At 48.6% G+C, this 14880-nt stretch overlaps 1 protein-coding gene across 5 annotated transcripts in view; it reads left to right on the forward strand.

Annotated features, from left to right (window-relative positions):
- Positions 1-14880, forward strand: part of zmym2 (zinc finger, MYM-type 2) — a 237603-nt gene that overhangs the window by 171712 nt on the left and 51011 nt on the right. For all 5 annotated transcript variants that reach the window (XR_011935198.1, XM_072476815.1, XM_072476811.1 and 2 more), the window contains 3 exons: positions 3443-3561; positions 4858-5029; positions 14046-14180. Coding sequence is in view for 4 of the 5 variants with exons in the window: in XM_072476815.1 (XP_072332916.1) it covers positions 3443-3561; positions 4858-5029; positions 14046-14180 (426 nt within the window). In the remaining variant the exon portion in view is untranslated. The remainder of the gene's footprint in view (positions 1-3442; positions 3562-4857; positions 5030-14045; positions 14181-14880) is intronic.

Raw genomic sequence — 14880 nt, forward strand, 5'->3', positions numbered from 1 at the left:
AGGTGAAATTGACAAAGAATGTGTTTTTCAGTCTGGGCTAATGCATAGTGGTTTACCTGGGCAAGTCCCTGGGGAATTAATGTGCTTGAGTCCTTGGAAAGTTAATTTGTTTTTTTAGCTTGGGGAGATGATATCAGTGCTGGAGTGGAGCTAAGAAAAGCACTTTCCTTTTGGAGAAAGGCTTTTGGAAATTAAGTCTGACCTAACAACCCTTGGTGTTTTTGGACCACACGTAAAGGTAGTTTTCTTTCCCAGTAGGATAGTTTTTTTTTAAAAGGAGCAGTAATATTTTAAAAGTGGAGCAGTCTTGTCTGAAGATGTGGAAGAGGCTGAAGCAACTATTTGAAGGCATTCAGACATTCTGAAGGAGTTCGAACAAGAGCCAGAATTGGTTCTGTAAAGGAATATATTATTATATGCTCTGCTGATTTTAAAGCTGAATTGAGAGCTGTATATTTCTTGAAGCTGTTCTTTTTCAGGTGTGAAGTTAAGGTTAATATATTCATAATAAAGTTTGTGTTTTACAAATACCAAAGCCCTATTTTTTTTCATGCAATCACTTCTGGAGCGAATCATATTTTCCGCACAGTATTACAAATAAACTAAAATATTGGGGTCTCGGTCCAATATCGTAGCCACTGTTGGGTCTGGTCTGGGATCGAAAGAGCAGCACAACATTCAGGCGTGGGCTGATAAGTGGCAAGTTGCATTCGAACCACAAAAGTGCCAGGCAATGATCATCTCCAACAAAAGAGAACCGCACTCAAGAAGCTCAACACCATTGAGTCAAGCAAACCACACCTTCAACATTTAGTCCCTCAACCACCGACACGCAGTGGCAGCAATGTGTACCATCTACAAGATGCACTGCATCAACTCACCGAAGCTATTTTGACAGCACCTTCCAAACCTGTGACCTTTACCACCTAGAGCAAGGGCAGCCAATGTATGGCAACATCACAATCTGCAAGGTCCAATCCAAGCCACACACCATTCTGACTTCAAACTATATCACTGTCACTGAGTCAAAATCCTGAAATTTCCGCCCTAAAGCACTGAGTGTACCCAGCTACACCACATGGATTGCAGATGTTCACCAACACCTTCTCAAGGGCAATTGTGTTGGGCGATAAATGCTGACCTCCAGCCTGTCCACATCCTGTGGAAAAATGAAAAAAGCTCCCTCCTTCCCCTTGCACTGTTCCCCATGTAACAAAAAACATTTCTGGCTCGCTAGTCTTTGAATCAATCTCTGATCGCTTTTACCCTCTGCCAATTTGTTCATGGCTGAGGTAGTAATCCAGAGATAATTCCCTTACGGTTTTTCTTTTTTATTTAGCCCTTGACTGCACATCCCCCCCCTTAGAACCCCTTTTTCAGTTCAGGCCTATTTTATTCGTACCCATGTGGACCACCACAACTGGATCTCTTCTCTCCCCCCCCCCCCCCCCCCCGAGATTCCTCTGGTGTTGCCTTTTGGATCCCCGTACCTGCCTCAGTTACACCCTACCAACCCTGGCCATGGACCAAATTCAAAACATCTAACCTAAGAGGTGTAATTGCCTTCTGGAACAAAAAGTGTCCCTCGTAGGTTCTGAAGCTCAGACTTCAGTACATCAACTCTGAGCTGAAATTCCTCAAGCCGCAAATACTTACTGCGTATGGGTTTGCTGAGGATCACCAACTCCCACGTGCTACAGCTGCAACATATCACCTGCCCCGCCATCTTGATTGCATTTTATTCATGTAATTAATTTTAGAAATATTAGTCAATTATCTGTAGTTGTAGCAATTTATTTATCTAGTTGAGCTAGAAATTTAACACTATTTATATCATCCCTGTACCAGTTTAAACTACTGCACCTGCTGTGGAGAGAGAAAATAAATTTAAAATTCACCGACCTCTCACTTAGCTGCTCATGTAATTAAAGCTCCCAAGCTTCAGGTCTCACATTCCACTTGTGGCCTCGGGGCCCCCTCTCAGATAATGCTTTTTTTGTTTAAAGTCAGAACAGCACCACCTCACACGCTGCACTGAATTCTCTCAATCACCAGATTTCCAAGTTCATTCAGTGAGCAGCTGCTATTTTCATGATTGCTCACTTTGTGCAATTTGCAAGACCAACCATATTTATACTACCTGAAATTCTCGAAGAGGGAGATTGTTTATCCCTGATTCGTAAAGAAACAACTATAATAGTAAATTACAGTTAAACGCTAAATATAAATTAGACTAGACTTTGGAAAGAGGTTAATCCTTAAAATGACTTAAATTCCCAAGCTCACTCCATCTTGAGCTCCACTCTGTACAATCTGCTGCCTTCATGCCTGCTTACTTTGCATCTAATTTGTGATCTCCATTCCCAGTTCTTTGTCCTCAACTCCTTTATTAAAAATTAATTTAGAGTACCCAATTCTTTTTTTCCAATTAAGGGGCAATTTAGCACCTATCCTGCACATTTTTGGGCTGTGGTGGTGAGACCCACACAGACACCGGAGAATGTGCAAACTCCACATGGACAGTGACCCATGGGTCATCAACTCCTAATATGACCCTTAACCCTTCGCCCTCCTACTACCACTGTTCCTTCCAACTACCCCCTCACTCGCCACCCAAATCCTTTACCCATTGAACCATCAGTTCAACATTACAACTGTATTCACTCCTTCCAACATCCACTCATTCCTCAGGGCAGGTAGCGACTTACAGAAACACCCGACACTCACCCAGTTTCCTTCCTCACCTCCTGTTTCTATCCTCCCTTCCCGTCTGCTTCTCTCAATATCTGCCAGTTTTCAAATTTCAACATGTGCCTTTCTTAAACGAGATCCAGTTATGATGTCTGCCTTTCATGCTTTGTGTATCTGTGTCACTCATCGTAATACATATTCTGAGGTTCGTAGAATTCAAAATAAAAGCTACACATTTTGTATGTCGACTACATTAATTAAGGTATCGGCTTTAAAAATGACGAATCTTGCATCATTTAATCTTTCAAAGTTTGACAATTGCAATGAACAAGATTTGAAGAAAAGATATTAAGCAGGAAGTTGAAGATGCTGAAGAAAAATATTCCATTGGTACCTCTGACTTGCTTGTATTCTGGAAGATTAGGCATATTACCCATGCTTGGATTGTGCAGCCCAGATTCAGTTTGTATGGTCCAGGTCGAGATAAATCTTCAACTCCAAGCTAGGCAGAGGCCAAGGTCTTTATGTCAAAATACAAAGTCAGTTCAAAATATTTGTAAGCATAAAAGAAATTCAAGATGAAGCTTTTTTTTAACTTTGAAAATTAGTTGAAAATACCCAATATCACGCCTCTCTTCCCAGTCCCTGCCTGTCATTCATTTTCTTGTACACATGTCACTTTTCGAAGTTTATTTTTTAACTATATGTCTAACATGAAGCTTTGTATATATTTTGTATTTGCTTATTTCAGAGGAGGATGATTGGAAGCCTCTGTTGGTTCCTGTGCCTATTCCTGTGCCAGTTTATATACCAATACCTATGCACATGTATTGTAACAACTATCCAGTACCTGTCTCTATGCCTATTCCGGTAAGTTTAGCTTTCAAGTATGTATTTAATATGTTGGAAAATAAACCCTATGGATAGTTTAAAAAAAAATAAAAAATTATAAGCACAGGGCGCTATCTGCCGGCCACATTACACCCAAAAGGCGGTGCAGCCGATACAGACGGGGAGATCCCTTTTCTGGCATCTACCCGCTTGCCATGCCTTGCGAGATCCAACACAATCTCGCGAGACGTCACGTTGCGAATCTCGCCCGTTGTGGGCGATCACCTTTTGGCAAATCTGTATATTAGAGTGAGACTGATGGTCTCACTCTAACATGCACTCCCACGATCTACCCAAGGCGATGGGATCTAATCCCCTCATTTTGGATCGAACCCATTCCGTGTCTTGGAGTTCTCGGATGAGCGCCATTCAGTGCTGGCCTCCACAAATGGCGACCAGATGGAACAGCACTCATGGGCATCTCCTAGGGGATCAGAGGCCCTAGGTGCTTGCCCTTTGGACAGGAAAAATGAAAATGAAAATCGCTTATTGTCACAAGTAGGCTTCAAATGAAGTTTCTGTTAAAAGCCCCTAGTCGCCACATTCCGGCGCCTGTTCGGGGAGGCTGGTACGGGAATTGAACCGTGCTGCTAGCCTGCCTTGGTCTGCTTTAAAAGCCAGCAATTTAGCCCAGTGTGCTAAACGCTGGTACTGCCATTGCCACCCGGACACCTTGGCACTGCCAACCTGGAACCCTGGCAGTGCAGCCAGGGGCACTGGCAGTGTGCCAGACTGGTAGTGCCAATCTGGCATTTTCCCGTGCTGCAGATCGGGCCTGGGGATACCCTGCGTGGCTCGGTGGGTAGGCCTTAGGACCTCCTTATAGGTGAGTTGGGGCTTTGGGGTAATATGGGGTTGCATCAGGGGCGTCGAGAGATTGGGACACAATTTAAAAATGGCATCCCGATCTCCTTTTACAGTCAAACGTCCGGAGAGCAGAGCTCCTCAGTGCAGAAAACGGGAGTAAGTGCAGCCTCGTCGGGGTGTTCCCCACTGAGGTCCCATATCTACCCGAATGCGAGTTCAATGGTGTTGTGTTTCTTGCCGCTCCGAGTGCCAGGAAACACCCAGCTAAATACGCTCGCTACAGAACTCTGTTCCCATTCGAGTACACCACCCCCACACTTTGAGCAAATGAAATGGATAACTGGAACCATTGTTCCACTTTTCTCTTTCCCCAAAACTTTCTAAATTTTAGCCACTGTTTTCCCTTTTCACATTGATAGCTTATTTGTCACAAAATATGCAACAATTAATGATGTATGTCTGGAGCAGGTACCTGTTCCAGTGTTTCTGCCTACTACCCTAGGGAATGCCGAGAAGATAGTTGAAACAATAGAAGATCTAAAAAGAAAGGTCCCTACAAATCCAATTGAAGCTGACATACTTGCTATGGCGGAGATGATTGCTGAAGCAGAAAGAAATCCTGTATCTATGGAATTCTGTGGTAAGATTTAATACTTGTTTGAAACAGGAAGGAAATGGGAAATGATAGTGTGTAACTGGTGTTTCCAGAGGTGCTTCTGGATAATAGAAATAAAATTGAAACAGTAATTTAAATTGAATGCATTACTGGGTTTGTAGTTTTATATAACACAACGAGAATGCCCAGGAATAGCAGTGAAGTCTAAATGGAAGAATGGATTTACTATCCATTCACGGCAGCACGGTAGCATAGTGGTTAGCACAGTTGTTTCACCGCTCCAGGGCCCCAGGTTCGATTCCCGGCTTGGGTCACTGTCTGTGTGGAGTCTGCACATTCTCCCCGTGAGTGCATGGGTTTCCTCCGGGTGCTCCGGTTTCCTCCCACAGTCCAAAGTTGTGCAGGTTAGGTGGATTGGCTATTCTAAATTGCCCTTAGTGTCCAAAAAGGTTAGGTGGGGTTAATGGGTTACAGGGGTAAAAGGGGAATAGGGTGGAGGTGTGGGACTTAAGTGGGGTGCTCTTTCCAAGGGCAGGTGCAGACTCGATGGGCTGAATGGCAGCCTCCTGCGCTGTAAATTCTATGATCAATGATCATTAGTTGTGAAATCAGATTAAAATAACTAATTTTGTTATTTTGAGGCTTGACTGTACTGCCACATTTCTCTTCCTGTGCTCACCCGGGAAAAATGTGCTCTTTGAAAACCCAAATCTTTCATGTACAGAGGAGATTTACCAGGATGCTGCCTGGACTGGAGGGCATGTCTTATAAAGAAAGGTTGAGGGAGCTAGGGCTTTTCTCACTGGGGCGAAGAAGGCAGAGAGGTGACTTGATAGAGGTGTACAAGGTGATGAGAGGCATGGATAGAGTGGATAGCCAGAGACTTTTCCCCAGGATGGAAATGGCTGTCACGAGGGACATCATTTTAAGGTCATTGGAGGAAGGTATAGGGGAGATGTCAGAGGTAGGTACTTCAAACAGAGAGTGGTGGGTGCGTGGAATGCACTGCCAGCAGAGGTGGTGGAGTCAGAGTCATTAGGGACATTTAAGCGGCTCTTTGACAGGCACATGGACAGCAGTAAATTGAAGGGGTGTAGGTTAGGTTGATCTTAGATTAGGATAAATGGTCGGCACAACATCGTGGGCTGAAGGGCCTGTACTGTGCTGTACTGTTCTATGTTCTATGTTTTTAAAATCTCGGACAAGATTCTCCGATTTTGAGGCTATGTCCGGAGGAAGAGTCTAGCTCGACGATGAAAAAATCGGCGAGGCCCCAACACCGACCCTCCGACCGGTGAGGGGCTAGCAGCCACGCCACGTAAAACTCGCGGCCTTCACGAAATAAACGGCTGGAGAATTACCGGGTCCATTCACAATAACTGAGAGCACAAGTGAACCGCGCCGTCGTGAACTCGTCCCATTTGTGGCGGAACATCGGCGGAGGGCCATCAGGTAACTTCCTGAGGCCGTACCAACGGCATGCGGCAAAGTCCCCAATGATGCTGTTTTGGAGGGGACGGAGCATCCAAAAACCGGCGTCGCCCCCGATTCAGTCGTAAAAGATTCTCCGCCCAATCGCCGATTGTGAAATTGGTGTCGGCAAGTGGAAAAACCCATCCCTGATCTTTCACTGTTCCATTTGCCTTTAAAAAATTATAAAATTGAAAAGAGGAAATTGAAAACATTTTAAAATTACGATCATAGTGCAGCAGAAATTGAAGCTGCAAAGTGAAAGTGGAAAATGAGGACTACGGCATATTTATTCATGGGGATGTTGCGTCACTAGCATAGCGGACGTGTCCATCCCCAAGACACTTGGAAAAAGTAGTCGTGCAATAGGTACATTCGCAGCGCTGTTAGATAGGAAGTATCAGGATTTTGACTCCCCAATGATGAAGAAACGCAACCTAATTTTGGGTCAGCTGGGATGGGAGATTTCCACCAGTTGACCGAATTCTAATCTTCAAATTTCTTTCCAACTTTTCAAATATATTGCACTTATTTTTAAAAAGCAACTCCGATTTCCAAACCCAACAATAGAAAGGGTACATTTGTTTACAGGCTATTTCCTGTAACTGAGAGGTTGTGTCTGTGTGCACAACGCGCATGTATCTAGCTGCCTGTACAATGCGTTGACTGTGACTTTTTTATTCGTTCATGGGATGTGTGGGATTTGATATCTCCCAGCGTCGCTGGCTGGGCCAGCATATACTGTCCCTCCATGAGGGCTTGAAGAGTCAACCACATTCTTGTGGTTGTCAGATGTGGTGCCAGAATGCAGACTGCTGGGTGAGGTGGGAGATATCAAATCCCACACATGAACATCATAAAGTGCAGGGACAGATGTGAGATTGCACGTGGCCTGGAGCACGAGGAGCTCAGGCGGACTTCAGAGCCTCTGTCAGATAAGTACGAAGTCTTACAACACCAGGTTAAAGTCCAACAGGTTTGTTTTGATGTCACTAGCTTTCGGAGCGCTGCTCCTTCCTCAGGTGAAGGGCCTGTACTGTGCTGTACTGTTCTATGTTTTTAAAATCTCGGACAAGATTATCCGATTTTGAGGCTATGTCCGGAGGAAGTGTCTAGCTCGACGATGAAAAAATCCTGTCACCTGAGGAAGGAGCAGCGCTCCGAAAGCTAGTGACATCGAAACAAACCTGTTGGACTTTAACCTGGTGTTGTAAGACTTCGTACTGTGCTCACCCCAGTCTAACGCCGGCATCTCCACATCATGTCTGTCAGATAAGGAGAGGCTTCGGGGCCACTGTCAGCAAAGGAGAGGCTTCGAGGCCACTGTCCGCGAGGGAAAAGTTTGTCAGCAAAGCAAAGGCTCCGGGGCCATTGTCAGCGAAAGAGAGGCTTGTCAGTGAGGGAGAGGCTCCGGGGCCACTGTCAGCGAAGGAAAGGCTTCGGGGCCACTGTCAGCGACGGAAGAGGCTTCGGGGCCACTGTCCGCAAGGGGAAAGTTTGTCAGCGAAGCAGGGACTTTGGGGCCACTGTCAGCGAAGGAGAGGCTTCGGGGCCACTGTCGGTGAAGGAGAGGCTTCGGGGCCACTGTCAGCGAAGGAGAGGCTTGTCAGCGACGGAGCGGCTCCGGGGCCACTGTCAGCGAAGGAAAGGCTTTGGGGCCACTGTCAGCGACGGAGATGCTTCGGGGCCACTGTCAGCGAGGGAGAGGCTTATCAGCGAAGGAGAGGCTTCGGGGCCACTGTCATTGAGGAAGAGGCTTCGCCGCCTGTGTCAGCGTGGGAGGGGCTTCAGGGCCTGTGTCATTGAGGGAGAGGCTTTGACGGCTCTCTGTCAGCGAGGGAGAGGCTTCGGCGGCTCTGTCAGCGAGGGAGAAGCTTTGGAGCCTCTCTCAGCGAGGGAGAGGCTTCAGGGCCTCTGTCAGCGAGATGGAGGCTTCGGGGCCACTGTCAGCGAGGGAGAGGCTTCGGAGCCTCTCAGCGAGGAAGAGGCTTCGGTGCCAGTGTCAGCGAGGGAGAGGCTTCGGCAGCTCTGTCAGCGAGGGAAGGGCTTCGCCAGCTCTGTCAGCGAGGGAAGGGCTTCGCCAGCTCTGTCAGCGAGGGAGAGGCTTCGGCAGCTCTGTTAGCGAGTGAGAGGCTTCGGCAGTTCTCAGCGAGGGAGAGGCTTCGGCGGCTCTGTCAGCGAGGGAGGGGCTTCGGCGAATTTGTCAGCGACGGAGCGGCTCCGGGGCCACTGTCAGCGAAGGAAAGGCTTTGGGGCCACTGTCAGCGACGGAGATGCTTCGGGGCCACTGTCAGCGAGGCAGAGGCTTATCAGCGAAGGAGAGGCTTCGGGGCCACTGTCATTGAGGAAGAGGCTTCGCCGCCTGTGTCAGCGTGGGAGGGGCTTCAGGGCCTGTGTCATTGAGGGAGAGGCTTTGGCGGCTCTCTGTCAGCGAGGGAGAGGCTTCGACGGCTCTGTCAGCGAGGGAGAGACTTCGGGGCCACTGTCATTGAGGGAGAGGCTTCGAGGCCTCTGTCAGCGTGGGAGGGGCTTCAGGGCCTCTGTCAGCGAGGGAGAAGCTTTGGAGCCTCTCAGCGAGGGAGAGGCTTCAGGGCCTCTGTCAGCGAGATGGAGGCTTCGGGGCCACTGTCAGCGAGGGAGAGGCTTCAGGGCCGCTGTCAGCGAGGGAAAGGCTTCGGAGCCTCTGTCAGTGACGGAGAGGCTTCAGAGCCTCTCAGCAAGGAAGAGGCTTCGGGGCCAGTGTCAGCGAGGGAAGGGCTTCGCCAGCTCTGTCAGCGAGGGAGAGCCTTCGGCAGCTCTGTCAGCGAGGGAGAGGCTTCGGGTCTATTGTCAGCGAGGGAGACACTTCAGGGCCATTGTCAGCGAGGGAGACACTTCAGGGCCACTGTCTGTGAGAGAGGGGCTTCGGGGCCACTGCCAGCGAGGGAGGGGCTTCGGGGCCGCTGTCAGCGAGGGAGGGGCTTCAGGGCCGCTGTCAGTGAAGGAGGGGCTTTGGGGCCGCTGTCAGTGAAGGAGGGGCTTCGGGGCTACTGTCAGTGAGTGAGGGGCTTCAGGGCCAATGTCAGCGAGGGAGTGGCTTCGGGGCCTCTGTCAGTGAAGAAGAGGCTTCGGGGCCAGTCATTGAGGATATGGCTTCGGGGGCCACTGTCAGTGAGGGAGAGGCTTTGGGGCCTCTTGTCAGCGAGGGAGAGGCTTCCGTGGCTCTCAGCGAGGGAGAGGCTTCCGTGGCTCTCAGCGAGGGAGAGGTTTCAGGACCACTGTAAGCAAGAGAGAGGCTTCAGGGCCACTGTCAGCGAGGGAGGAGCTTCGGGGCCACTGTGAGCGAGGGAGGGGCTTCAGGGCCACTGTCAGCGAGGGAGGGGCTTCGGGGCCACTGTCAGCGAGGGAGGGGCTTCGGGGCTACTGTCAGTGAGGGAGGGGCTTCAGGGCCACTGTCAGCGAGGGAGAGGCTTCGGGGCCTCTGTCAGCGAGGGAGGGGCTTCAGGGCCACTGTCAGCGAGGATGGGGCTTAGGGGCTACTGTCAGCGAGTGAGGGGCTTCAGGGCCACTGTCAGCGAGAGGGAGGCTTCAGGGCCACTGTCAGCGAGGGAGAGGCTTCGTGGCCACTCAGCGAGGGAGGGGCTTCGGAGCCACTGTCAGCGATTGGGGGTGCTACTGAGCCACTGTCAGCGAGGGAGATGCCTCGAGGCCAATGTCAGTAAAGGAGGGGCTTCGGGGCGACTGTCAGTGAGGGAGGGGCTTCAGGGCCACTGTCAGCGAGGGAGGGGCTTCAGGGCTACTGTCAGCGAGTGAGGGGCTTCAAGGCCACTGTCAGCGATGGAGGGGCTTCGGAGCCACTGTCAGCGAGGGAGATGCTTCGGGGCCACTGTCAGCGAGGGAGAGGCTTCGGCGAATCTGTCAGCTAGGGAGAGGCTTCGGAGCCAGTCATTGAGGGAGGGGCGTCGGGGCTACTGTCATTGAGGGGATGGGCTTCAGAGCCACTGTCAGCAAGGGAGGGGCTTCGGGGCCACTGACAGCGAGGGATTGCTTCGGAACCAGTCATTGAGAGAGGAGCTTCGCGGCTACAGTTATTGAGGGAGGGGCTTTAGGGCCACTGTCAGCGGGGGAGAGCTTCGGGGCTGCTGTCAGTGAGGGCGAGGCTTCGGGGCCACTGTCAGCGAGGAAGAGGCTTCAGGGCCACTGTCAGTGAGGGGGGGGGGGGCTTCGGGACCACTCAGCGAGGGAGAGACTTTGGGGCCACTGTCAGAGATGGAGAGGCTTCGGGACCACTGTCAGCGAGGGAGAGGCATTGGGGCCACTGTCAGCGAGGGAGAGGCTTTGGGGCCACTGTCAGAGATGGAGAGGCTTCGGGACCACTGTCAGCAAGGGAGAGGCTTTGGGGCCACTGTCAGCGAGGGAGAGGCATTGGGGCCACTGTCAGCGAGGGAGAGGCTTTGGGGCCACTGTCATCGAGGGAGAGGCTTTGGGGCCACTGTCAGCGAGGGAGAGGCTTTGGGGCCACTGTCAGCGAGGGAGAGGCTTCGGGGCCACGGTCAGCGAGGGAGAGGCTTCGGGGCCACGGTCAGCGAGGGAGAGGCTTCGGGGCCACTGTCAGCGAGGGAGGGGCTTCGTGGCAACTAAGCGAGGGAGAGGCTTTGACGGCCACTGTCAGCGAAGGAGAGGCTTTGGGGAACGCAGTCAGCATGGATGAACCTTCAGGGGGCCGTCGTCGGCGCAGGAGAGGCTTTGGCAGTGCCGTCGGTGTGGCAACTGCTTTGGTGGTGCCGTCGGCGCGGGAGATACTTCGGGGATTCTCTGTCGGCTGCGGTTTTGTGTCCCCAAACGAGTGAGCAGATTTTTGCAATGATTATTCATTGTCAACCTCCAGGTTAAATCTATCCTGGTCAAACCGTTTAGAAGGAACAGTGTTTTGGGTGACCTCAAATTTAACAGATAATGGATATGGGAGGCTGGCCAGGGACACTTTAGTCAAATCTAGAGGTAACAAAAATGTGGATATGAGTTGCAGCAGCAGCAGTGGAAGAACTGAGGCATGGGTGGAGACGGGCAATGTTACAGAGGTGGAAAGAGGCAATCTTAGTGATGGTGCAGATGTGATATTAGAAGCTTGGAGTCGAAGAGTCTGGTTCACCTCAGAGTGGGATGAAGTCAGGAGCAAGGGAACAGACTGAAGACAACGGGCGTGATGTTCTAGCCCCAACTGTTGCAGGGATTGCCCGGCCCTGCTGAAAGTCAATGGACTTTTGGCCGGCCCACCCCATTCCCCACAGAGTCTCACCACAGCGGGGCCGGAAAATCCTGGCCAATGGCTTCAGTCTTCCCAATATTTAATAAAGGAAATTTCTGCCCATCTAGTACTGGATGTCGAACAAGCAGAGACAGTGGTGAGGTGATGGTGAGATAGAGCTGGTTGTTGTCAGTTTACGTGTGGAAACTGAAGTGTTTATAATACATTAGAATTGATGTAAAATCTTATTTAAGCTTGTGATTTACAACATTTGCCTATGTTCAACTGTCCAAATTGAGCTATAAATGGCCTGGAGTCTCCTCGATCCAAATGTCGTTGCCGCCCATTTTGCCGATGTCAAGTTAATCACGGGTATCTTAGCTATCTCATTTCACTGCAATGAAATTTAAAATAAACATAAATATGTTATACAGCCTCAGCAGTCCATTCCTACTCTTGTATTCTAGCCCTCGCGACATGAAGGCTAACATTGCATTTTCCTTCCTAACGGCCAACTGAACCTGCATGTTAAGGAATCCTGAACTAGGACTCATAAGCCCCCTTGTGCTTCTGATTTCCGAAGCCTTTTCCCATTTTCCAATGCTTTAATGCTAGTTGTGAAATGACGACATTGAGGCCAGCAAAACTTGCCTGGAATCCCAAACATGTACTGAGAGGGAGAGAGTGAATGAGCATCCATATCTATACAGAGAGTTCATGGTGGCCTGTAGTGTGCGCTGTTGTATAATGTGTTTTGTTTAGGGAGTCGGGCAGCTTTTGTACTTCTCCCTGAGAATTGTGCTTTCCCTCACTGAAGCTGCCTTTAGCAGTGCTGTGTGGGAGTCAGTGACTGAAATAGGTTTAGTTTTTTTATTATTAATTTTATAATCTTCTTATTTAAAAAATCACAATTGGAGAAAAACTGTAGTTATATGTTAGTTATGTCAGTGATGTTTTTGTTGAATTTTTAAATAAATTTAGAGTACCCAATTCTTTTTTTTCCAATTAATGGGGCAATTTAGCATGGCCAATTCACCTATCCTGCACATCTTTTTGTGTTGTGGGAGTGAGACCCACACAGACACGGGGAGAATGTGCAAACTCCACACGGACAGTGACAGGGCTGGGATCAAACTAGGTCCTCTGCGCCGTGAGGCAGCAGTACTAACTGCTGCTCCAACGTGCTGCCCGGTTTTTGTTGAATCTGTGGTATTTATTTGGTGTGTCTCATTGCTGTCAAAACAGTAGAAATATGATAGTGCTAATTCTGGTGTTTTGTTTTTCGATTTCTAAATTGGTGGAACTGAGACGCTCAACGAGAGTAAATGCAATAACATTTGGAAACAGCGGGCATCTGTCACAAGATTGAGTACTATGTGATCAATTTGCCAGGAATTTGTCAAATCTGTTTTTGTATTGGATTGCCCTGAAAGCATCCAGCATCAAACTGGATGTGGTCAACAGTCTGTCGTTAAAGGCACCGCTGCAGACCACAACGAACAAGGCATGTATTTAAAATGTACTTGCCTGAACGTGGACCCAGAAGTAGCAGAACCTCTTGATCTCAGCCATAACATGCCCTCCATAATTGCCACCACCCTCCTTCCTGGTCATCCCTTTCCTCAATCTCCTTTGGAGACTTTCTTGGCAGTCAGTACTTGTGTCACAGCACGCCAATTTTCCAAGTCAGCAAACTGCCTAGTAATGCTCATTCGAAGGAGAGGGCTGAACCCTGCAAGCCTCTTGCTGGATGCACTCTTAATGCCTAGTCCCTGTTTTCAGAGTTCATAGAATCCCTACAACGCAGAAGGAGGCCATTTGTCCCATTGAGTCTGCTCCGACTCTTCGAATGAGCACTCTACCCATGTCCACCCATCCCCGGGCACTAAGGGGCAATTTATCATGTCCAATCCACCAAACCCACACATCTTTGGACTGTGGGAGGAAACCGGTGCACCCGGAGGCAATCCACGCACACAGGGAGAATGTACAAACTCCACACAGACAGTGACCCAAGGCCGGAATTGAACCCGGGTCCCTGGTGATGTGAGGCAGCAGTGCTAACCACCATGCCATCCTTGATTATCAGAAACCAGAAAGTTGAGAAAACTAGTATTGTGTGACCCAATTATTTTTCTTGTTGTACTAACTTCCCTTATTTTGACCATTTGACTGGCTTTCATTGTGGAAAACTTTTTATCTGTATAAAAGTAAATTAAGTTTCAAGAAATCTGGTGTGCCTACCATGTCACTTGAAAAATGGTTCAAAAGTATCTAAGTGTATAATTTAGTCTTCATTAACTGCAGTATCTATGCTGAACTATTGTGACAATCTGTTCTTAGGTATTGATAACGATGAGAATGGTGAAGGTTTCTTGGATGTTTTTGGGACCATTAAAGATGACCTGGAAGAGCAATCCAATATGCCTGGTAATCAGTATGAACCTGCACTGGACTTGGAGATTGATTTTCCAAGAAGTAGGTTCCTTAAGTAAAATTACACTAATTATAAATATTTTATTTCCAAACATGCCTTTGTTTAGCTATGTAAGAATATTTTCTCCTCCGTCTCATTTCAGTGTTGCAAGCAAATAGTTTGAGGTGTAATTATGAATGCTGCAAGTTTCTATCTGCTCATGTATTCAACTGGATTGATTAGGTTAGAAAAGTAAGAACAAAAATCTAAGCTAGAAGGCATTCATAAATTCTGCTGTCAGATCAATGCAGAAAAATGTAAAGAATACATTTGGGGAAAAAAGATTAATGAAAGACAATATACCTTGAATGGTAAAATTTGACATTGTGTAGAGTAGATGAGATACAGGGTTTGCATTCGGCATTGATCATTACAGGTAGTAGGATAAGTAGAGAGGGAACACAAAAGTACAACCCAGTGTCTTTAAGTTTGGGATTAGTGTCTTAGGTGGCAAAAGAACTGTTGAACTTGCACCAGTAGGCTGCAACATCAGTAATAATAATCTTTATTAGTGTCACAAGTAGGCTTACATTAACACTGCAATGAAGGTACTGTGAAAATCCCCTATTTGCCACACTCCGGCGCCTGTTCAGGTACACTGTGAGAGAATTCAGAATGTCCAATTCACCTAACAAGCACGTATTTTGGGACTTGTGAGAGGAAACCAGAGTGCTCAAAGGGAAATCCACGCAAACACGGGGA

The sequence above is a fragment of the Scyliorhinus torazame genome, chromosome 15 (genome assembly GCF_047496885.1).
Source record: "Scyliorhinus torazame isolate Kashiwa2021f chromosome 15, sScyTor2.1, whole genome shotgun sequence".
NCBI classification, from domain to species: Eukaryota; Metazoa; Chordata; class Chondrichthyes; order Carcharhiniformes; family Scyliorhinidae; genus Scyliorhinus; species Scyliorhinus torazame.